The sequence below is a fragment of the Pezoporus wallicus genome, unplaced genomic scaffold (assembly GCF_028554395.1).
Source record: "Pezoporus wallicus isolate ANWC-B61680 ecotype Strahan unplaced genomic scaffold, APGP_CSIRO_Pwel_v1 contig_10012, whole genome shotgun sequence".
NCBI classification, from domain to species: domain Eukaryota; kingdom Metazoa; phylum Chordata; class Aves; order Psittaciformes; family Psittacidae; genus Pezoporus; species Pezoporus wallicus.
The window spans coordinates 281,812-306,403 of NW_026638213.1; the positions used below are offsets into that span (position 1 = coordinate 281,812).

The 24,592-nt window shown below is 48.6% G+C and overlaps 3 protein-coding genes across 4 annotated transcripts in view; all 3 read right to left on the minus strand.

Moving 5' to 3' along the window:
- RNF43 (ring finger protein 43) overlaps positions 1-10,289 on the minus strand; it is a 55,803-nt gene extending 45,514 nt beyond the window's left edge. For both annotated transcript variants that reach the window (XR_008972239.1, XM_057409953.1), the window contains exon 1: positions 9,382-10,289. Coding sequence is in view for 1 of the 2 variants with exons in the window: in XM_057409953.1 (XP_057265936.1) it covers positions 9,382-9,618 (237 nt within the window). In the remaining variant the exon portion in view is untranslated. The remainder of the gene's footprint in view (positions 1-9,381) is intronic.
- A 2,871-nt stretch (positions 10,290-13,160) lies between these two features.
- Positions 13,161-24,592, minus strand: part of MTMR4 (myotubularin related protein 4) — a 71,254-nt gene continuing 59,822 nt past the window's right edge. Inside the window, exon 18 of the mRNA XM_057409956.1 lies at positions 13,161-14,629. Coding sequence (XP_057265939.1) covers positions 14,452-14,629 — 178 coding nt within the window. The 3' untranslated portion in view covers positions 13,161-14,451. The remainder of the gene's footprint in view (positions 14,630-24,592) is intronic.
- Positions 20,500-24,178, minus strand: HSF5 (heat shock transcription factor 5). The gene is given in 6 exon segments (XM_057409922.1): positions 20,500-20,704; positions 21,366-21,631; positions 21,633-21,735; positions 22,701-22,943; positions 22,946-23,470; positions 24,019-24,178. Coding segments are annotated over 6 exon segments (1,302 nt in total). The 3' UTR covers positions 20,500-20,699.

The window sequence follows — 24,592 nt, forward strand, 5'->3', positions numbered from 1 at the left end:
AGAGATATCCAGTGCTAGCAAGCAGTCTCCCACCACAACGGTATCTTGTGACGGAGGTCCTAGAAAAGGTCAGGAAATTGCCAAGTTGAACAGTGTACATCTCATTGCTCCCTAGCACTGACTGGGTGCGGTGGCACTGGCCCCATCTGGGTGCCTATAGGAATGGGTGGAAGGACTAAGATCCTTTGGTTATATTCTGGGATCTGATGCACAGGAGCAGGATGTTGCAAGGTGCACTCGAAGGTTCAGATACACACAACTGATAATGGTTTTGTCACAGGTTCTAGAATTCAGTATTGGCTAATGTTGTTGGAGAGGAATGATACTCCTGATGATTGCACACAGCATTGGGGATAGGATTCCTAAAGAATGTAAGCAGGACCTGAGCTCTTCTGTGAGTTAAAAACATGATGCATCTTACTAGTCTGCACCCTTGAAGTTTACAGCCTTGAAGAAAGTCTTCCATAAAGGCAGTTACCTGTTTAGGAAGGCTAGATTTCTAAAGGCAGACTGGATGTGCGGCCTACAGGACAATTCTTGCCATTCTGGAAGGCAATTTACAGTTGGGACAATGTCATCCCAGTATTAGGAGAAATAATCTCAATTGAGCACTTAATCTAATTACAGATTAGGTGCTCTGAAGGAGATAATGGAAAGACCAGATGATCACAGAGAAGAATGGAGGAGAGCAAAGTACTGGAGGCAAACAATGCCAGGCGGCAGCCTAAACCATTTTGTGCACCAGTAGTGATCAAGAAGACCACATACAGAAAAATAACAAGAATAAAAATTGTTCTGACCAAAAAGAAAGATGAAAATGGTAAAAGGTAAAGGAAAAAAGAAACCTGGGAGAGTAGATGAGCGGAAAAGAACAGCTGAGTGGAGCTGTATGACTTAGGGCATCTTACACTTATATGAATGAGGTCAGATGTAATAGAGGATAATGGGGAGGACAGAGACATTTCTGTGGCCCTAGGGACCTGTTTGGACAGAAGTCTCTGTCGCTGACATCTGGGGACCTATGTGCACCTCCAGCATGGCTGCAAATGAGGACTACTGTTCAGATAAGGCATTTATGGAACAAAGGAGTACCTGAGGTAATTCTTTCTTGTATCTTCAGGATCTCTGTGAGGTTCCACTTCTTTTGGAATAAAACTGTCTCAGTAAGTAAAAGTTATTAAGATAATTTTGCAAGTAACATGATCCAAGGCTGAAGCAGTAACAGCTATACATCATCCACTAGCTCTCTTACTACTCAACAAAAATAGTTAACCCAGGGTTTCTGAAGTTGTATTTCTAGGCAGGATGGTGGTCTAAAGAGGCTGACTTGCTAGCCGTTGACCTCTGATTCAAACTGACACCCAGGAAGTCACAGGAATTGCTGCAATGCACTCTTTCTTATTTGACTTTCATATCCTACTTTCATGTTCCTTATATTTTAGCAATCCTACAGGATCCTGCACAAAATTCAACTAATGAAAGAACCAACATCCTGAATTCACTCCTTTAGTTGTCTCTTCTGCTCTACTATGGGGCAATCACCCCAAATCCTTTTTCAAACAGTGTCTTTCCTGCACCTGCTCTGCAGTACTATCAGGCTTTTTGGCCTTTGTAAGAAAAACTGCTTCACATCTGCAGTAGGACTGAAGTGCTCTTTATTTTTGATATCTGGATCAAATTCAATCCCAGTCTTTCTCTCCATGTTTCCGCAGTGTCTGTATCCCTTCTACAGCAACACACCAGTCATCTTGAGCAAATCTGTGTAGCTGAACAAAGAACCCAGGGAACAACAGCTGCTGAAGTGCTTTAGAAGTAGGAAATCTAATTGCTGTTCTTTCATGTCATGTTCAACTAGAATTCCCATACCTTTTGTCAAAACAACAGCAAATTATATCCCCAAACTGGTTTACTCACATTTGAAATCAACATGTCATAACTGAAGCTGGTAAAAAAACATTATAAACTGGAGTTTATAAACATAAAATGGAGTTTATGGCCAGAGGAATTAATTCAGCTCCCAAGTTGGAATTCCTGCGTGTGACAATCCATTACATTTCTACCACTATCCTGATACTGAGCACAGCAATATACATCAGATTAACCCATTTGATCACTGGAGACCAAATTAATGGGATGGAGAACAAAAGAGAGATCAAAGGGCCACTAATGCCCTTAACTAGCTCCTTCAGGATCAGGGAAGTGACAAGGTGAGAATACATCCCTTGATCTAGGCCGATGATTCATGTCTCAAGCTGCAGAGGAAGAGGAAACACACCCAAAATGTCACATAATTTGAACAGAGTGGCTGCAAGGGGGAATAGAATCTTCCCCTTAAATCTGGCAACCTGCACAGAAGTGACCAATACAACCTAAGCATATTCCAGATAATACCCTCTCTACTATCTTTGAACACTGACCTGTATGTTTTAGCACCTGCTTTTGAGGTAATGCCCCTAAAAACAAAAGGTGAAAAGGTCCCAAGAGTACTCTTGGCCACCTCCTGACTGATCCATGTTGGCAGCAAGCCCAAAGCTCCGAAGCATGAGATATGATTACAATTCCTTAATGTAGACTGAAAGCATTATGGCCAAAGGAAAGGCAGTACAACAATGCTACAATGCTTCCTGTTCTTTACAGATAGTGAAATAAGGGGAAAATAAACAGACATTAAAAGTAAATATTAAAATCTCAGAACTCAAAGACAGAAGAGACCACCATGACCACCCGCGCCACATGTGCCTGCTTTATACCCTGTCCTCCTTTCTGTAGCTAATCTCAAGACCTAGAATGGATGGAAGGGTGATAAAATATGAACATACATTGCTGAAGTGTGATATATACCCAGGTACTGAGGTTTGGCTTTTAACTGTGCTTTGTTTATAAACCAAAATTCCATATACTTGACTCTTGGCGACTGCTGCAACACAAGGTTTTGCACTGTAGTGACAGGACAAGGGGTAACGGGTTAAAACTCAAACAGGGGAAGTTTAGGTTGGATAGAAGAAGGAAATTCTTTCCTGTTAGGGTGGTGATGCACTGGAATGGGTTGCCCAGGGAGGTTGTGAATGCTCCAACCCTGGCAGGGCTCAAGACCAGGTTGGACGAGGCCTTGGGTGATATGACTTAGTGTGAGGTGTCCCTGCCCACAGCAGGGGGGTTGGAACTAGATGATCTTAAGGTCCTTTTCAATCCTAACTATTCTATGATTCTACGATTCTAAGATACTGAAGACAGAGAGATCTGAAGATCAAACTCCACTGCACCTCTTCCATGGCGCTTATTTACCTTTTTTGACTTTTAATTTAATACTTGCTTGTTTTCAGACTAAGTAAGATTTTTGGGGAAGTCCAGAGAAAGCTGTCAGGCATATCTGAGAGCTCTATGCATGGAAAAATACAGAGGGAGAATACATAATGCCTATCAAACCTTCAGTTCTATGGGGGGCACACAACAAGAAGTCATTTCTCCAATTGTCCAGAACTCTTTCACCCGTAAGTCCAGCCTGGCTACCGCCAACAGGAGAGACTGAGGCTCATTTCCCTTCTCCTGTAATCTCATCCCTCTGCTAGCTTATCTTTGGGAAATATCCACTTGCTCCCTGGATATATTCCAGGATGGGTGTGTGTGGCCAGAAGTCCTCTGTTGACTGTTGCTCACTCCAGTCCTGTTGATTTACCCTGCTGATCATGTATTTTTGCTCTGCTGCAGATGGGTTTGTTTCTCCTATTTATGTTTTCCCCATGTAACTACTTGGACCTCCAGATCCATGACCTTTATGGTACCAAAAATCTTCAAGTCAGAATGGGTCTATGCCTACACGTCTCATAAATAATTCTACTGGCACAATGACCAGCGCCAGATGGGGCACTGGGGAGATGGAAGATTTAGGTTTAAAGTCCTTCCAACTCCTCCTTAAACAGAGAACAGTTTCCCATGACACATTTTCTTTTGATCAGGAAAGGAGAAGACACACCACACAAAGCTCCAACTCAGCCTCCACATGTAATCAAAAAACGAATGGAAGGTCAGAAAGCTTCTAAGCTCAGCTTTTTCTAGCAGCTAACTCTAGCTGAGACTCCCTACTCTGCACCTGGATTTTAATGGTTCACCTTTCAGATACACTTAAATCCTATCCTGATACCAATACCATGCCAGTCATAGAATCCCAGACTGGTTTGGGTAGGAAGTGACCTTAAAGCTCATCCAGCCCCAACCCCCTGCCACAGACAGGGACCCCTTCCACTAGAGCAGCTTGCTCCAAGCCCCTGTGTCCAACCTGGACTTGAACACTGCCAGGGATGGGGCAGCCACAGCTTCTCTGGGCACCCTGTGCCAGAGCCTCAGTACCCTCACAGGGAAGAACTGCATTAATCTCCACTGCAGGTTACACTACATACAATGCCAGTCCTACACTAATACTATACATCCATTTCTTCAAAGAACGGTTTGTCCAAAATGATTTCTTGAACCCTACCAATGTATCTGTATTGGGTTACTACTGCCTTTTTGGGACAATGCTTTCTATTTTTCCATATGCTTTTCCTGTCCTGAGTAGTACCTATGCCACATCTAAAGATATTTTTCTTTAAGCTGTAAGAGCCATTAATCTTGCTGCTGCACTTTAGTGCAATTTCCTGTTCTAAAGGTTAGTGTCAAAATTCCACTTTTTGATACTTGGGCAAAGAATTTTATTATGCTGCAGTCAAATAGAAGGGGCTCAGTTGTTGCCAGCTTTTGAGTCAGTTCTTGCACATTGCTTAACACGAAGTCAAGAATATATTTCTGTGTACCCTAGTACTAGCTGTTCCAAGAGGCAGAAATTGCTTCTTTGAACTTACTCTTATTGTGCTATCGGACCAGTTTATTCACAGGTAATTTAAGTCTCCATTATCATTTAGTTGGACTTTACCACTTCTTTGATCTCTGTCAACATTATGCACTCCACATCCCTTTGTTGATCCAGGAGCTAGTAGTATAGAAGACTACTAATATATTTACTTTCTTATGGGCTGGGAGTGTTACCCTCTATAAGCAGTTAAGGAGGTGATTATAATTCTCCAACAGCGTTGTGCATTGCCACATTGGAAACACTCTCCATTTCCAGGATGATCATGTGGGGTTCACTGCAACTATTTCAAGGGTTAATTAACACTGTTCTGAATACACACATGCTTCTCTTCCGGATATAGCTATGTCTGATTTTCAGTTTCTGAGTCGCACACACCTAAACAGTGATGATTTGGGATCCTCCCATAATTCCCACTCATTCCACCATAAATAGAAGATTGATTTTAAAAAATAAGTTTTAAAAATCATTCATTTCTTTGGGGAGGAGAGGAAAGAGGCTAATCCTTGCTTTTGCCATTCGGAGCCTTTAGGAGCTTGTTCTGTGTTCACAAGGGTTTTCCCTGCAGAAATAAGTTGAAACAATGTGCTCAGTGGGTAAGTGAAAGTTTACTTTCTCCTACAATCACCCATAGAACTGTAAAGGTTATACAGAAATGAAGCAGTGTTGCGGAACTTGTGATAAAATAATGTAATTTGGGAACACTGGTTCTATACTTTTGCCTGATAAGTAAGACTGTTCTGCTGTTCTACGTATCTACGTGTTTTTTCTACACATAGGCATGTAAGGTGATCTGTGATTGAGTATCACTTTGCCTTTATAGATAAACTCAAACTGCTGTATTTACTATCTCTTTTTAACATCATTTTTTGCAAATTTTCCCAAACTTTTAACATTGTTTCTAGAATACTATCCCTAGAACTAGAGACTGTAACGATCCCAGCCACACTGCACATGCTAACAGCATCACCCTTCCATTGCATACAAGATTGGGCCTATATTCACTGAAATGAAGAGATACTAATGCTCACTTTCAATGATGTATGCTTGCATGTGCACTTTACTAAAATAAACTGTAAGTGCTGAACTATTTCTCAAATAAGAAGGTTTTTTCATCCACAATTACATTTGCATGTGAATTCTGTTGCAATTCAAACTGGATAAATCTTCCATCTCTTTCTTTCAAGTCTCTACAGTGGCTCACTCCTTTTCTTTCCAAGATGTTCCTTATTTTCCCATCTATCTTCAAACCAACAGCTCTCTCCAGTACCAACTGGAGACTGAGGCATGGGCAAGAAGGAAACCAAGATTCATTCCTCAAAAAACAGCTGACAGAACAGCATAAAGATCAGAAGGAGAGGCTGTGAAAATTTCATTATTCATCATCTTAAAGGGAGTTGATCTGCAAATGACTCTAGAACTGCAATTCAGAGGGCATGGTGAGTCCTTCACTGCTCAGGGGCTGCCCGCTATCAGGAAGATCTAAACATGTTCTTCCCAACCTACTTGTCTGAAAGGTTTGGCTCTTCCATGTTACTACAGGGACATTTTCTTCCCTTGGACTTTTTTCAGAAGCCCAAGCTATTGCAGAGGGCTCAGCAGAGATCTAAAGCTCCAGCTATTTGGAAATTGGCGACTAGTTCACCACACTACTTTTCTCATTTTAAGCAATAGTTAATGCTCAGAGCATGTACTATCTGAACAAGCCTGAGCTCTGAACAAACTTGAAGATGATTTCTGTAAGAAGTCTAAGGTGTTGGTTTTTTGACCTATAAAGCCTTAAGTGGCTCTGCCTACTTGAGAAATTCCTCTGCCTTTGCATCATCCCGCATGGAGTGGAGTGCCAGAGGTAACACTGCCTGGGTTGAACTGGAAGGGGCAGGCAGCAGGCAGGTCCTGGGCAGCGCTGCGGATCCACCTGCTCACCCATCACTGCAAAACTGGAAATCCAGAGACCTCCCAGCAGAACTGGCCACAGCAGTGAGGGGTGCGAGGAGGAGCTCGACACAGGGATTCTTTTGATATAGGTAAAGAAGGTACTTTTAAAGTTAGCTTCTAAGAAAAGAACACACTGTGATCAAAGTCCATCTCTATAGATGATCCCAGAGAGCACAGCAGAGAGAAATGAAACCAAGAAAGTGTTCTGGTAGAAGGACGTTTGGTTGAGGTTCCATTACTTCCATGCAGGATTTTCTATATTACATGAAGAATGCATTTCTAAAAATATATTGACCAGAACACTCTGAAGATAATTATAAGTTAAAGAGAACTTTACTTGAATATAGGGCTAACACTTATCCTTAAGCAATCCTATTATACCACTGAAATAAGAGAGCACTCCTCCAAAACCAGGACTGGATCACCCACTCTGCTTTGCTAAGCTCAGCTCTGCAGTTTCTGTTCTCCTGTGAATGGCAGGAGAATTGATGGCATCTTACAGACACAACCAAGAAGACCTATCCAAAAATGGTTTAAGACCAAGACTTCTCAACTCATTAACCTCAAAGATAATCACATTACATATCTGAATGGCATATAAAGAACCAATTGTGCAGGTAGGTGTGAACAGGCAGGTGAGAGTTCCAATGACATTAAAGTTGAGCACGTGGCTTAACATTTTTGCAAGATTGGGATGCTGACGACCACATGTAAAATGAGATGTCCCAATAAAACCTAATTAACTCAGGTGTATTTAATATCCAACTACTTAAATGCAAACTAAAAATAGTTCCTCCCGTTAACTTCTTACTTATCTTGCACCCCAGTGCAGAATTAGAAACTACACCATACGACATACACAAGAGGTCACAGGTACACTTGACTAAGCCTTCCCAGAACACCGTGCCTGGCACCAGACAAACATCCTGCTGCAGCAGGCACAGCCTGACCCCCCGATCCCAACGTTGCCATCTGAAACCAGACCCGAGTGATTTTCTGCACTGGATTCAGTGGGATATGGAACAGGAATGATCACCTATGCACACACAGTGGTGGAACCAAGGCCTAAAAACATATACAGTGCAGGTTAGTATCTGTGTACACAAACTCAGCAGATTAGATTAGCGTTTCCCCAGCCCTCTCATACTGAGGATGAGTTTTAAAGCACAAAGTCCATTTGTAAATCCAACACTACTCAGGGCTCAGCACTCAAAATGCCTCATTTGTGTTGCTGCAACAGCCAGTGAGACAAAAATCCCACCATGTAGCACTGGATTTGGTTAAAAACATCCACACATCCCACAACCCAAGTTATCACCTTCTCCTTTCAAAAAGGTCCACGCTCTACACTTTGTGCTCAGTTGCAACACCACTGTAGTTTTTGTAAGGAATAAATATTGACTTTCCTGGACATTGCCTCACGACCGAACAGGACCTTGAGTATATTTGGCTAAGATTTTTCTTCTAGCCTGGCAATATAGTTTTACAGCACAGCTTTTGTTCTGAGTAGTTGAAAAGGCGTGGAAAAAACAGGCTTTATAAATGACACACATTGCCCGCTCCCATTTGCAGACAGGTGACCATGCTCTAAAGCTGACTTGACTGTATTCCTTACGAGACTATACCCAATTTCTTACCTTCATTTAAATTTCCCAGCTACAAATTTGATTAAAATTACAACATTCCACATTTGGGAAGTGAAGACTGGGAAAAGCTATGTAAAAATGAAGATTCCGTATTAACACAGGCTATTCTGTTGGGTTTTGTTTTCAAGAATAAAGCACACAACTGCCAAGCAAATTCCCAACAGAAACGAGAGAGAATGCACCAGGTCTCAAGAAACCGAACTCAAAACTTGTCACAGGCAGGAGGTTGGTCTGTTCACGACCAGCTCAGTGCTGTCTTTTGGCAGCATTTGCACCTCACGGCAGGATGGTCAGATGCTCTCTCCTTAGCACAGGTCAGAAACCAGCATTAATTTCACTTATAAAAACATTTGGTGCTGACATCATGGGAACTGCTCTATGGGCACAATTCAACATTCAGGTACAGGCAGTACAGAAGACAACAATGAGCAGGGTCAATAACTGAGGTGGGCAAAGCCTGGGTGTGTATTTTAGCTGTACCACAAGCCCAGCTACCAGCAGAAGTGTGCAGAAAAACTGATGGATTTCACACCAAAAAAAATGTTATAAAATCCTGGTTTCTGTCAGGTGCTCAGTGTCCCACCTGTGTCTCGACACACTCAGGGTTAGAACATCAAGTAAGATATGCAGTAACCTGTGAGGAATCAACCGACCATATCCAAAATTCAACTCTGACACAAGTGCACCTAAAGACCGAGACCAAACGAAGAAGCAGCCTTATGCATCATCCCGTCCCCCTCGCAGGAGCAAGCACGGCTTGGGGGGCAGGAACACAAAGGAACAACACACACAGGTGGACAGTTCATGTGAGAAATGCCTACTTGCTGTAGTTGGAAAATAAAACCAAACGCCTTGAGCCAAGAGCTGAAACAACAAGAACAGAAAAAGGGAGAGAGGACCAGAGAAGGACAGTGGGGCAGATGGAGCTGGATTGCACACGGCTGCTCTTACCTGCAGCAGTTTTCCTTCGGCTGGAGTCACCTCAGCAACGTTTGCAAACTCCCCTTCCAGCACAATGGGCTCCACCTTCAGGGGGATCACTCTAATGATGGCTTTCTGCGCTGCCGACCTCTCTGACTCGACCGCCGCCGCTAGCGCCAGCCCTGTACGGCCAAGCCCTGCGTGCAGGGTCGCCATGAGCAGCCAGGGCCAGAGGACAGCCAGCTGCAGCGGGGGGCCAGCACTCATGCTACCAGCTGCAGCAGCGGGCTCCGGCCACACATACCGCTCGGGAACGCGTCCTCACCCTGCGGCGGGCTCCAGCCGTCGGCAAAGCTTGTCGGGGTTCCGAGCGTGTGTCCCAGCGACAGGGAGGCAGGAGACACAGGAAAGAGGGGCTCAGTCACCGCCAGCGTTGCTCACCAGGACACTGCTCCGGGTCTCGCCATCACTGCTTCTCTTGCTTGGTGCCACGTGCTCAAAGGCCCGCTGGGAGCTCAAAGGCATATTTTAAACCAACAAACTGGCTAAAAAAAAAAAGAATATATATCCTACATTGTGAGTCCCTCCCCCAGCACAGAAATCAGGAAATATCAGAGGAACAGGTTGCAAGAAATCAGTTCAAATACACAGGAACACCGGGGAGCATGAGGAACTTGTCAGTCCCACAGAGATGAAATACGGGGAGGTGTCGCCGCAGACATGGTGCTCTCGTGTCTCCTGACCAAGTGTTAGGAAGATCCACAGGTCCAAAATGTCTATCCCAAAGAACCTTGTGAGACCTCTCAGCTTCTTGCCAGCATTTCCCACAGAGGCAGTTCAAGCTCTCTGCCTTCGCTGTCGTTGGCAGTTACCAGTCTTCTTCCCAGAAACAATGCAGGAGGGATTTCTTGGACTTACAGTGAAAAGAACATTTCCTCCGGTACTGTTCTCTTGCACACGCAGCTTATCACTTCCATCCTTCTCCTGCCTTCATTCAAATTTGGAGCTCAACATTACCTCTCTCCCGGTAATCCACATCCAGACCCAGAGTCAGGTTACTCAGAATAATCAATAAAGCACAGAGCTTCTCTTCATACCTTCAAGTTCCCAGGAAAAAAAAAGGCCCCCAAAACACTTCAAAAGTTTAGATGCCAAATAGGTATGAAGCACAAGGTGACAGTGTATCTGGTTCCTCTCCCACTAGTTCTGTGCAGCCACTTCCAAACGCACATGAAGAACCCAATTAAAGGCCCCACAGAATAAAAAATGAAGTTCCCTGGTCTGTGAGCAGGTCCCACGAAACGTTTCGAGGAGGAAACTTCATGGCTGGCACGATTCGCGCAGATGATGTTGTCAATTAAAGCAAATTACAGCGATTGCTGCAAAGGGGAGAAAAAAAGGGATTGGCAAGAAAAAGGAAAGAGAAAAGCTCCTCCAACCTGTTGGGCTGCTGCCGGCTGGAGGGCAGCCGGGGACGGGAAACGCTGCTGTAAATCCCGGGCAAAAGCGATTTGCAGTAGCTTGAGGAAAGCGCGTGGGTCTGGTGATGGTCTTAAATTCACAGAGAAAAACTAAAAGCTGTGGTATTTCTACTAAAGGCGAGTGTTCAGAGCAGGGCGCGGGCTGGTTTCCGTCGGCCGGCAGCAGGCAGGTAGGTAAGTGCGAGTGGAGCTCCGCAGCCCCAGAGAGGCTCCAGCGAGAGCCAAGGGTACGCTGCTGCCGACAGCGAGCTCCGGGGCCGGCCCGGCTGGAGGCGACGTGTCCGCAGGCAGCCGCCGAGCCGAGGACGGAGCCGAAGCGGCTCGGGAAGGCTCGTGCAGCGCGCCGGGTGCTGCTCCCGCCGCAGGACGCGGCTGCCGGCTGCGGGCGCACGGCGGAGGACGGCGGCCGGGCTGGGCCGGGAGCGGCGGCGGGGCGGGCTGCGGGGCGGGCTGCGGGCCCGGCGGGGGCTGCGGCCGCCGGACACCGGCTCCGCGGAGGCCGCTCCTCGGCCGAGCGCGGGGCGGGGGCGGAGCGGCGGGGCCCGCGGGGCGGTGGCGGCCGCGCTCTCCTACCTGGGACACACAGCGAGGGTGGAGCCGCCGCGGCCGGGGCCTCGGGCTCCCCCTCCCGCCGCACCGCCCGCCTGCAGCGCGGCCCCGGCCCCGGCGGCTGAGGGGGATCCCGCGCCGGGGCAGCCTCACCCGCACCTTCCACTGGAGCAGCTTGATCCAAGCCCCTGTGTCCAACCTGGCCTTGAGCACTGCCAGGGATGGGGCAGCCACAGCTTCTCTGGGCACCCTGTGCCAGCGCCTCAGCACCCTCACAGGGAAGAGCTTCTGCCTCAGAGCTCATCTCAGTCTCCCCTCTGGCAGCTTAAAGCCATTCCCCTTGGCCTGTCCCTACAGGCTCTTGTTTAAAGGACACTCCAACTTTCTTATCGGTCCCTTCAGGTATTTGGAAGGCTGCTATGAGGTTTCTGTAGCACCTGTCTAATATGAACACTGACCTGAACTGTAGTACTAGTTTACCAGAGCATCTGCTTAATTACAAGATCTTTGGGGCTTTAAATTCATGACAGGCTTTCTAGAAGATTCTTTCCAGCTCAACCACAAACTGTAACTTCCCAACATGTCCCTTGGCACATCAAGCTAAGCACGATGGTCCCCATCCATCTTTCTGCAGCGCAGAACACAACCATAAAAGTACCAGACAAAATCTGGTATAAATGTGGTGGTCAAGAGCTGGTGCTTCCTGTCCGAGTCCTTCCCTGGGAAAGAAAAATCCCTTTTTGGGTCATTGCAGGCGAGGCTGGAAGAGGCTGGTGTCCCAGGCAGCTGCGCGTTTGCTGGGAAGAGCGTGTGGGGCCTCGGGGTAGGAGATCATAGCACAGGGGGCTGCGTGTCCTACCTTTCACTCTGATTTGTGACACGGAATATTAAATCCCTAAAGTACCTTCGTCAAGGGGAGAGGCAGCAAGTGCCAGCAGCCTGGGAAACACCATGAGAAGAATTCAGCACAAACAAAAGGATGGGTCCCAAACACAGCAGCACTAATATAGAGATTTTATTTCGACTGCATTGAGTTGTACAGCACATTTTGTTTGTCACAATGCTATGGAACTGATTTTAGAGGTTTTTGGCCAGCACATTGTGACGCTGAACTCACGAGAGCTAAAAGCAGTTTGGACTAATGGCCTGAACGAAAGGGCCAGGAGTACCTAGTTTCTGGCTTCCCCATCGCATGCAGTCACTCCAACACGTGCAAAACAGGAGCAAATCCAGTTTCTTCTGCCAGCCCAATGGGCACTCTCCCATGTCTGGCAATGACTGCACGGTAGAAGGCAGGGAAGAAGCTGAAGCAAGGTGCCTTCTCTTCCCAAAGCCATCTTGGTTGTTCCCGGTATGGAAAAGAAGCAGAGTCCAAGGAAGTACAGGGTCTTCAGATGATGCTAGCTTTGCTTGCACTATTGGGATTTACAAAACCAGAGGCTGACATATCAAAGTGCAGGCAAGGGTTGTTATTACACTCCCTCCCACAGAGATGACAAACCATTAGCAAAGAATTTGGGAGATCGCAACAGCATCAAGTACTTTGCCTGGTTAGTAGAAGCAAACATCCTCACACGTCCTCCCCACACACACAAAGTCTCAGCTCTTGAGGTGCAGAATTTATCAGACATTTTCATTTAGCTGGAGCACACCTCTGCATTTCTGCAGAGAAATCCCCACTTTGAAACTCTTCTTCCTCATTAACACCACAGATCTCTTAGAAAGGAGGTGGGACGGGTGCTCTCAAGGGATCTAGGGATTAAAAGCCCACCCAAAGCCCACCTTCCTCCTAAACCTTTTTTCTTTCTAACCCCACTTCCTTTTCCTCAGAGTGAGTTGGGATTCCGGCTCTCTGGTTTCAAGAAGCAGAGAGGCAGTTACAAGTTGGCAACTCTGAACTTTGACCACTGTACAGGAAACAAAAAAAGTCAAATTCTAGAGGCATTTTAGGTGGCGCTGGGATAAGTCGGAGAGATCGTTACCACCACTGAACAGATGCACGTGTCCTGTTGATCACTGCAGCCTGGCTATACCTGCTGAAGTGAAAAGCACAGAGCGCAGTGTCTGTGTGAGCCAGTGTCCTTCCCCATCCCCATTTTGGTATCGATGCTTCATTCTCCCTTCTTCGGGTTACATTAAGTGCACAGAAATATATAGCAGCATTTGAACTGAAACCCTCACATACACCAGACAGCACATTCCCGGAGGTAAAACAACACATTATGGCCTGTACCCTCAAGGTATCAAGTTTTCAGGATAAAGAGCAGTAGGAAGTGGAGAACTGAGGGCAGAAGAGGGGAGGAGGAACAACAGAGGTACATGAGTTCTGGTTCCGTGCCAGGAGAGGATCAGAGTGCCATTCCTGGTAGCACCAGGCTGTGACATGAGCGCAGACAAGCAGACGGGCAGAGCAGAACTGAAAAGCCAACCTCCCATCTCCCCGCAGTGCTGGGGGCAGGGGCAAAGTCAAGTGCGTTCATCAGTTCCAGCGGAGCATGGAAACGGGCAAGATCTGCTGGGCCCGCTTTCAGCCACGGTGAATTTCTCTTCAACGCACGAGAGAAGATCCCTTAGTGATGGCTGATGAGTCTTATTCACCGAGCTGATCGCAAATCACACTCACGGAAAGAGAATCCACAGAGCTGCTCCGGCCTGAGGCCCTTCCACAGCCCATGGCACCACTGGAGCCTGCCCTCTTCCTCCTCACACAGCAGCCAACCTTCGCAGTGGGAGTTGGTTCTAAACATGCCTTTCTATTGCTTTCGGGGCACTTTGAATGGGCATTATCTGTGAAAACATCGTTTTCCAGCCCACAAAAGAAAGAGGTTGCAATCCCCTCTTTAGCCCTAGCTTGTCAAGGCTACAATGGTACCAGCGTGGGGACACACACACCATACTCTCTAATCTGAGCTCCTCTGCTCCAGACTGATAGTAAGACTGCTGAAGACAATGCATTCAAGCTTGGTGTTCAAGCCTTGCATCAAAGGCCTTCACAATGACAGTGGAGGCAGTCACCCGTCAAACCCACGAGAGGAAAGGCTGGGCTTAGACAGGTCCCTTGTGCTGGCATTCAGCTGGAAGCTGTGGCGATGGGCTTCTTCAGATGTTGGCTCATGAGCTCCCTGGCACGAGAGACTTGGATGTGGTCATAACAGGAGTTACAAACGAGGACAGGGTCATACAACTGTTGATCAGGGATGGGCAACTTCAGGTGGCAGCAAGCAGCACAAAACACGTTCCCACAGTTCCTGTTGAGGAGCAAAAACAACCTGTGAAAAGAGAGCTGGGAACACCACAGCAAAACCTTATCAAGTAGAAAGGATGCAGTTCAGGGGTGAAATACCAGCCTTACTCATGGCTTGTCGACATGCTTCTTAAAGTACACGCTGTGGTCTCCGGTGCAAGCTAACTGGCTAGCACGAAGGAGGGACTAATGGGCATTACCACCCAGGAGAAGGATTGAAGGCCTTAGAAAAACAGGAACAATGTAGAAAGGAAATCTGCAGGGAATTCCTGAGGCCTAGGAAATAACAAGGGGAGAGAATACAGTTGCTCACCAACGACTGACCAATACCCAGCCCCATCCTTACAGGGAAGAACTTCTGCCTCTGACCTCACCTCAGTCTATCTTTGTATAGATCAATCTGGTGGTTAAAGGGGCAGCAACACTGATTGAAACAAGAAGACTTTCTTTCAACTGGGACACTCCATCATTTGTAATTCCAACACAGAAAAACCAGAAACGCAATGCCCATTGCATTTAAGAAAATTTACTGCAGGCTGCTCCTGAGCAGATGGAGAGAACAACATCCCTGGGTAAAACAAATCCCTTCCTCTTCCCCTTAACAAGAATAGAGCTAAAAATGTCTTATCGCAAACTTACTTAATCCTATGTGTTACCTGCATGTGTGAACAGAAAGTGCTGTACCGCAGGAGATCCTCCTCCAAACCCTTTTCAAATTAGCATACTAAAATATTCTAGTACTAAGACTTCATCACTTGTCATCCCATCCAGTCAGAAGCACAGCTAGTCAAACCTTAAGATCAACTATCGCTATAAATACAGTGTCCGAGAAGTGAATCAATTATTTGGATATATATTGCTATATAACTATATATAACTTTACATAAATTTATATAACTATAAAGTTATAAATAAAGGTATAAATAATGCATGAAGATACAAATAAAGCTATGAAGATACAAATAAAGCTATAAAGCTATAAATATCTTCCAAGTTCTCAAATGTGCAGAAGAGGTGTGAGCCCAATCCCAGTTGCCAGTTGTGTGCGGAGCGCTGCTGCCGGACTCTCAGGGGGGAACCCACATGTTCACACACTCCTCATTCCGGTGCCTTCCTCCACGGAGCAGCCCTGCTTGCAGGCTCCACCTCCCAGCTCCTGGGGATCTAGGAAGCAAAGAACACCGAGTCAGTTTCAGGCCTTTCCTACAGCTCATTTGGCAGCATGCACAGTAACTGTGCTGCCATCAGGTACAGTAAAACCTGGCCCAACGGCGACCTGTGCCTTGAGAATTTGAGGCTGACTCTTTAAAACAGGAGTTCTTCCAACCTGTCAACGCTGTCAATAGAAACACAGCAAAAAATAAAATGTGCTCCCATTCTTCAAGCTCCGTTCTTTATCTCTGCATTTGCCACCATGGACATCAGCTGCCAAACATCAATTGCTATCAAACCCTGGTGCTAGCTACAGAAATGATCCGTGCCACCAGGAAGTCATTGATCAAGAACTCTCAGTTCTGCATTTTAAACGAAAGCCTGTCTGCTCTCAGGATGGCATCCAGCCCTAACCCTTTTCTCCTTACTGAAAGGTTTGAAAGGGACAGGTGTTTGGAGCTGCATTTTTAACTGGCATTAATCAGCATCTGGAACTATTAATCACATCTGGAATCTAGAGACTACCCTTTAAAGTGAGCAACAGCTCTTCAAACTCTGCAGTCAGCTCTTGGATGAACAGATGAGAGGGAAACAGCTTCCCATGAAACTTGCAGGCTGCACCAGCCTCTCATCTAGGATGGGCCCAAAGGACGATCTGTGTCCTCTTACATCTCTCTAACCTGGGGCCATTCGGGTGTCACCTATAGGTTTGTGACTTGCTTGGCCTCAGATCTTCTGCTGCTTGTTTTTCTTATGTCTTTCTTCACAAGTATCAGGAGACTGGTACAAGATTTATTTCATGATCTGAGCCAAAAGGTTGGACTTGTGCACTAACTTCATCAGTGTGGTGGGGTTTTGCCCTCTCACTTCAACAGTCACCTCAGTAGTCAGTGTTTCTTTCGTGGCACTGTCACCCTCCAGCAAACATATCTCTGGACTTCATCTCATTGTTGTGTACTGTGACATCCAGGGTCTGACACAACCCCCACAACTTCAGCTTTTATCGACCCATCTCATTTTTAACCTTTTCCACAGAAGGGCACTTAGCGGCAGCATATCCAAAGCAGCACGTTGGGAAGGACACCAAGGGCTTCTACAAGTGGAACGTTTTAACCAAAGGCCCTTCCCAAGGTACTCACACTGCAGACAATAACCCAACTCTTCTGATCTCCCCTTTCTGGAAGAGTTTCAGAGCAGCTGCCTCGGCCACCTCTAAACAACGGAGAATCTCCCACCAGGGACTTACCCTCACCCCAGCTGTGTCCTCTTTTCCTGCAACCCGGTTTTACAGGTGACCCTGGCTCTTCTACAAGTTTGCTCACTGCCTGGCTTCCTGAAGTCAAGTGTCTCTCTTCTGTCACTGAGTCCCATTGAACACTAGTTTTCTCCTTTAAAAAAACACCAAACAAAGAAAGAGACAAAGAAATGAAACCAAAGATCCCTCAATGTTTTCTTGGTATGGCTGTAGGGACAAACCAGGAACTGTTCTTTGCTCCAAATGGACACCTGACAAGTGCTGAGCGCTGCCTAGATGGTTTACGTGGCAAGTGTTTGGAACTCAGAATTCAGGTTGCCAAATTGAAACTAGAACCCACAAAGTCAGGGTACATGTCCTCACCACCTGAACTTTGCCCTCACTTCTCAAATCAGCTACCAGAAATAAGCTAGAAGAACTCCAGCAGCAACATGTGTTGCTTGCTTTTTGGAGCCCTCTGCTGCTGCTCCCCATTTATTTTGCAGGCAACCACTGCCTGACCTGCTCCATTGCCATGGCCATGTGGCACAACTCTGGAGGGGAAAAAAGAGATGGAAAAAAGCCAACCAGCCAAGGGATGTTTCTGTTCCACTGAGGAGGTCAAAGCCCAGAGTTAAGCACTTGGAGTTCATCTGTAGACAGAAAGACCGTCTCTCTGTCACCTCTTCTAGAGTATGAATCTCCTCTGCAAATAGCCTATAGAATCAACACCCTGAAGCTGAAGGATGTAAAAGGGGGTGAGCTGGGCAGTGATCCACCTGTTCTCTCCCTTCTTTGGGGGCTTCTGTGTGGCCACAGGTTCTAGTGCCATTTCAGCAGCAGCGGCAAATTCTATGGATGCGGTGTCATAGGGAGCAAAAAGAAGTTCTCCATCACAGCCTTCTGCAGCAGTTAATGCTTGAGCTGCTTCAATCAGAAATGAGGTGTCTGCTGCTGCAGGAGTCAGAGGTGCCAGCTGACTCTCCTCAGCAGCAAAAGGGGTGTGGCTGTTCCCACTATTAACCAGGAGTGGCTGACTTCTGAGAGACTGAGGGACTGACATCTCGCTCTCCACAGGTTCCGGTGGCACTATTTCGGCGTTGAGTGGTGAAAGCATCTTATCCAGAACCTCAAGTATGGCTTAAAAACTTAATTCCTCCATCATCTTCTCTTCACCAGATGCCCCGCCAGAGGGCAGGCATTCAGCTGCAGAAGGTGGCTGCGCTGATGGACTCTGGGAGAAACAACAGACAGGGAACGTTTGTACCAAAACCACACAGTGATTGATCAGTCAGGGCTGATGGTATTGCTGTATCTAAGGACTGTGCAGGTGGTTTCTGATGATCGATACACAAGCAGGGCAGGATGAGCAATGCTGGAGCTGCCTTCATCCCTCAACAGAACCCTGGGGAAGTGCCTGCCCCAGAGCGCACACAAGGTAACCTGATTATTGGCCAGAGCTCAGTGAGACTCACAGGCAGAGCACTGTCTTCTGTGCCACCTGCACAGCCCCGGCCACCCTGCTCCCCACCCTGGAGGAATGATCCAGGCTACACTAACACTTGGAAGCCTCAAGTTCCTTTGAGCCGTTCTGTACAATACTTTGTGTTGACCTGCTCAGAGGCAGCAGGGCACTGACCTGGCGGCACTGGTTTACGTCCTTCCTTGCCTCTGGGCTGCTCACATGGAGGGGACCTTCCAGCAATCTGCTCAGATGCACCAGCAGCTTTTAACTGGCACTTCCCTGGTGGCAGCTGCATAATCCAAGCAACCACTAACCAGCAAGTGGTTAATCAGTAAGTTACCAGGCCACCTACTGCTTCAGGAACCAGTACATTTCTTCTGACTCCATGGACTTGCTTTTCATCAAGCACCTGATTTTCACTAGGCCCTGTGGACAGTGTATTTCTATCACCTTTCAATCTAGCCACACCACCACCCCGACAACTCCTTGGGGACCATTTGCTATCCCAGGCACTGATCTCAGCCTTCTGAGATGAGCAATTATGCAATTGTGACTTCCCAACACTCAGACTGATCCTCACGTCTTGGAGGGAAAAGCAGCTCACAATGGAAGTGGGAGGACAAAGATGCACTGCATGAGAAAGAAATACCAGCCTATCAACGGCAGGCCTGGCTGTTGGCTATTTCTAGCCTTAGAGCAATGTGTTATCCTGGCCACAACCTGCCCAGCTTGGGTAAGCTCAGATGAAAAAAGAAAAACATGCAATAAAGACAAAAGGCTGATATTTGCAAGAGAAGAAACTGGATGATCAAGCTTGCATAGGTCAGCCCTTTTGCAATGCACAGAAACAGAACTTGCTTGGCTTGTCCTCTGGAAAGAAAACAATCAAAAGCATATGCATTCTGCTACAATGCAAAAGGAAGTCCTGGCATTTGTACTGAGGTTCTTTTGCTGTTTGATAAGCCAGGCCACCCAATAGGGAGCAATTGCCACCAAAATTCCAGAAATCATCGACAGGAAGTACTGGAGTTTTCTTTAATAGGACATCTCTGAGGTGAGCCCAATTCCGAAAGTCACCTTAGTTTTCCTTGTTCACCCAATGAAACTCAGAACTGCCGCAAGCTCTCTGGGACAGAAAAGTGGAGCTGGTTCCAGGATTTCCGTAACATTAAAGAATCACCTATTGTGCAGGCAAGGACATTCTTCAGCTAAACAGAGACTCATGAACTGAAGCAAATTCTGGTGCAGCCAAATGTATCACTTTGACAGGAAAACCTCTCCAGCAATGAGGACACCCACAATGCTGCTGCCCTGACACCTCACCTGTGTGACAGCCACTGCTCCTGCCACGTTCAGTGCTGCTCTCGAATGGGCATTGGGAAACCCCGTGACTTGCCCTTTCTCCAGCAGATCCTTTCCCAAACTTCTCTCCTTCCTGCCACAAGCCCAGAACCCTGCGGTCCATGCGCAGGGGCTCCTCCGCTTCCCCCTGCTCTTCCTGTGCTGCACTCACCTGCACAAAGCCGCAGCCAGTGCACGCTGCAGCTGCAGCACTGGCAGCGAGAGGCTCTTCCTGGGCAGGGGGTGATGGACACTGTAGTGCAGCTGGAGAATTCAAACACAGAGCTCAGACTGCCAGAACTGGTGTCCAGTGTGCATAGTTCTACTGCTTACTTGGATTAAACACTGCACTGACCACAGAGTAAACTCAGTGCCTGAAATGGGTTATGACCCATTATGACCCATCTTCCAGTGATTGGAAGACTGATTTCTTCACCCTAAAACATATTGATCCTGACACATGTGCATGCAGATTACAAATATCTATTGTAAAACTGATCTGCGCACTCAGGGAAACTTCATAGTCACAGTCTTCTAGATCTTAAGATCCCCTTTTTGATTTGGCCACTTGACTGTCTCATCACAACATACCACAGGAAGTGGATTCACACAGGAAGGGTCTGGATGTTCACACTCATGATTAAACACTGATCTTATTCAAAAAAAAAACAGTTTTGTAGCTGAAGCTGTATTCTGCAGGTATTATTTTTTGGTGACTTGCAAAGATATCCTCAGAGTAAAGGCATTATTTGCAGGACAGATAATCTTTACTGACGGGCAGTGTTAGCAAAGCCAAAGGTGTCACTTTATTTCGAATACTTCAAGTCTACCAATTGAATCAAGATTCCACACACATACCTGCTGCACTCACACACTTCTCTCCTACCCTGTGAAGTGCAGAGAAGATATTTCTAAGCTGTTCTGTCTCTGCCATTGTTAATCTCACCAGAGCCAGAAGAAATGAGCAGCTAAAGCACGTTCTGTCACCAGCTGTTCTCAAGTAACGGACAGGGAACAGTGATCTCATTTGAAAGCTAACGAGAGGGGGATGAATGGCAGCTTATTAAATAAATCATCATTTACTGAACAAATGAAGGGAAAGATACAGCCCCTCCCATCAAACAAGATGGATCGGCCTCAATGGAGATTTCGGGTTTGCCAAAAAAGAGACACACTTCTGCCCGTACAAGCTATGGATGGAAAACTTCACCCCCTCTGTAGGACACAACATGGGAGAAGTGAAAAAACCCAATGCAAGTTAGCCTAACACTGACTGGCTGTGGCCAATTGGTTTTCTCCTCACCCTTGAGCCTCCAAAGAGAGGATCTCTGGAAGATCACCAGGGGACCCTCAAAAGCTGGACCAAAGACAGGAACACAAACCAGAACATCTTTGGCCTTTCACAGTCTCTCTTCGTTTTCTAGACTTTACGCTTGCTGTCTAATTTTCACCCGAGATACACACATGGGGACAGACACTGGAGAAAAACATTTCCAGCATCACTTGTCAATAACTGCTTGAGCAGCAAGTGCAGAACTTTGGCCATACCCGTTGGATCGGGGGCTTGCAAGCACTGCCCTGGAGACGCGCAGCTGCTGTCTTGCGGGAGGGAAGCGGCCCCAGCTGGAGCCCCTCGCTGAAGCGGCAGAAGTGAGAACATAGTCTGCAGAGTGTACGTGGCCTCTGTGGAACGCTCGTGCAGGACGGGAAAGGGAGCCCCTGGGCCTGGAAAAGCTGGGGAAGCCCGGTGCCCTGGCAGCAGCCCAAAAGAGCCCTGCCATGTTCTGGAAGGGATTGGAGTCTGCTGGAAAGGCTGTCACAAAAGCACTGGGGTTCTGGCCCAAGGCCGCTTTGTCCAAGTAACCAAAGAAGCTCTCTGGACCACCAGGTTGAGGAACCTGTCCTCCAGTCACCAGTCCTGCAAAACAAAGGGAAACAAGGGCTAAGGAAAGCAGTTTGCACTGGCGCTGCAAAGCAGGCTGAGGAACCAAGGCTCCACAATGTTCTTTGGGAAGACCACCTTTGCTCCAATGTTCTTCATCCACAGACTTTATTCTTACACCTGAACATACAGTAACAGGCTATGCCAGCACACGGTTGCCTATGACCATTCAGTCTCCTGAAACCTCCAGTAACAAGTGATCAGGAGTTAGAAATGTGCTATAAATCAAAATGGGTGCCACCCGACTAAACCAAGCATGAAGAATTCAGAAAGTGCTGTGAGCTACAGCAGACAGTACGTTACAATAAAAGGGGAATCATGAAGCACTGCTTTTCCAAACTCCAGCTTTGCTATTAATAATACTAATGTTTGATTATGATAATAACCCTGACACTTTAAGGTTAGGGATAGCATTAGGGTTATGAGCCATTAGGGATAACATTTGAGGCCATTAGAGTTAGGTTCAGGGGTAAGTTTTGGGTAAGGTGTTAGCGTTAAAGAGTTAGGATTTAGGGTTAGGATTAGGGGACATTAGGGTAAGGGTTAGGTCTAGGAGTTACAGTTAGGGCTGGGATTAGGGTTAGATTTAATGTTAGGCTCAAGATTAGGGTTAGTGTTATGGTTTAGGTTTAGGGTAAGGGTTACTGTAGAGCTAGGGCTCAGGGGTTACTGTTAGGGTTTGTGTTATAATCATAAACCATTAGCCCATGGAGACACCTGACAGAAACCTCGGTGCTGCATCTTTTCACCTTTGCACAGAGCTGACGGGATGCTCTGGTTGTCACTGCACATGGGCCATCGCTTCAAGCCCACTGAATGACAGCTGAGGCAGCATCGCTACTGCCGTGCACGGAGGAGGAACGTTCTTGGGATTCCCCTCACCTCCAGGGTGCCGATTTACAAACCCCACGGCACCCACGCCGGGGCCCACCCCAGCTCACCGGGCCTGGCAGCCTCGCCGAGCCCCGGGGGCGGCAGCAGCGGGTCCCCGTGCAGCGCCGTGCCGAGCAGGCGCTGGGAGCGCTGGGGCGGGCGGCTGGGCACCTGCAGGCCGGCCGCCGGCTTCTCTTTGGCTCTCGTCAGGCGCTTCAGGTGGACGAGGAGGTCGGGGCGGTCGCGGCGGAAACGGGGGCTGTGGAAGTGGAGCAGGGGCCCGGCCGAGCTGCCGGCATCGCCCCCGGCAGGCCCTGCGGGGGCCCCGGCCCCAGCTTGCGGAAGCCGTACAGGTTGAGCTGCCGGATGAAGCTGGGGAAGTTCCTGGTCTTGAAGAAGGCGGCGGCCAGCACCGCCCCCTCGCCGGCCGGCCCCGCGCCCGGCAGCTCCCGCTCGAAGAGCCGCCGGTCGATGAGCAGCCCCTCGCCACGGGCATCGCAGCGCCCGGAGCCGCAGCGCGGGCTGTTCACCAGCTGCCACAGCTTGCCCGGGAAGCGCTTGGGGTCGACAGCGCCGGGCAGCCGCTGCCCCTCCATGGCTCTCCCCGCCAACGGACGCTCGGGCCACTCGCCCTGCACCGGCCGCCGCGCGAGGGCCGGCCCCACCGGCCCGCGCGCCGCCGGGCACGGGAGCGGCTTCAGCCTGCGCTGCCCGCCGGGGCCGGCCCGGCCTCGCGAGCCCCTCGGCACAGCCGCACCCGCAGCGCCGCCACAGCCCGCCGGCGCCAGTCCCGGCCGCTGCCTCGGCGGCTCCCCGCTTCCCTGAGCTCCGCCGGTGCCTTCAGCGGGCCCAGGTCCCGACGGCCCCTGAGCGCTGCCGTCCCTTCAGCCGCTTCCCGTGCCCCCAGCCCCGACGTCGCCTCAACGCCGTTCGTTACGGAGGCTCCAGCGTCACACTGCTCAAGCCCCGTGAGCTCCATCCCTCTGCCCCGGGAAACCGGGAAGGGCAGACCCTGCTGCTGCCAACGGCACAAACCAGGGCAGGACGCGCAGAGCGGCCACCGCCTCCAGCGCTCTCGCGCCACGAAAACCAACTCCGCCGGCAACGTGAATTTTCTCTGCTCCTCTCTTCAGCGCTTTGCTCAGCGCAGCCTTCTAAACCAATAAATAGCTTCTCATGACAGAGACCGTCAAATTGAAAGGGAGTTATTCCAGCTCCGCACTGGTGGAAAACACCAGCAGGTGTCCCGTGCCACGGGAGCGGCTGCCGAGGCGGGAGCTGGTGTAGCCAGGCGTCCTCTGGGCTGTCTGGGGCAGAGAAAGGGGAAAAGAAAAGCTGGGTTGGCAATTCCGCCGGCACCGTACTGGTTCCTAGGTCGGTGCTCACCCCACAGAGCAGGCGGCCTGAGCCCCAGCGGCGGCTCCTGGGGTTTTAACCCCTCCGGTTCCTCCCAACAAGGTGCCAAAGGGGCGGTCGCCTTCGTGTCTGTCTGGGCTCGTAAGGGTTTCTCCACCCGTTCCCGGGTGTGCTCGCTGGGTCTGTCCATGCCACCTCGCTGGGCTACCCCTAGTAAAGGTGCGACCTCGGCCTTTCGTCACCCGCACTCGTAAGCCGCCTCGACGCCGTCGTTGTTTTCAGCGGCCAGACAGAGCAATTGTCGGGAGAACGCGCACGGGTGATAACGCTTCTTCCCCAGATCCGTCACCACCCCGTCAGTTCCCCGCTGTGCGGCAGCCGGCGAGGGGAATTGTCCCCCGTTAGTGACCTGCGAGGGTGGCGCAAGGATGGACACTTCTGATAACGGAGTCGGGTTTGGTCCCGATTCCCGAGTCCACTCTACAACTGCAGTCAGCATCGATAAGGGCCATTCTCCATCCCCTCGTCCAGCAAAACTCCAAAGTGTTCCACCGGGGAGTTCCCACGTCCTGCCGTAGAGCAGATCAAACCCCAGGGTGCTCCT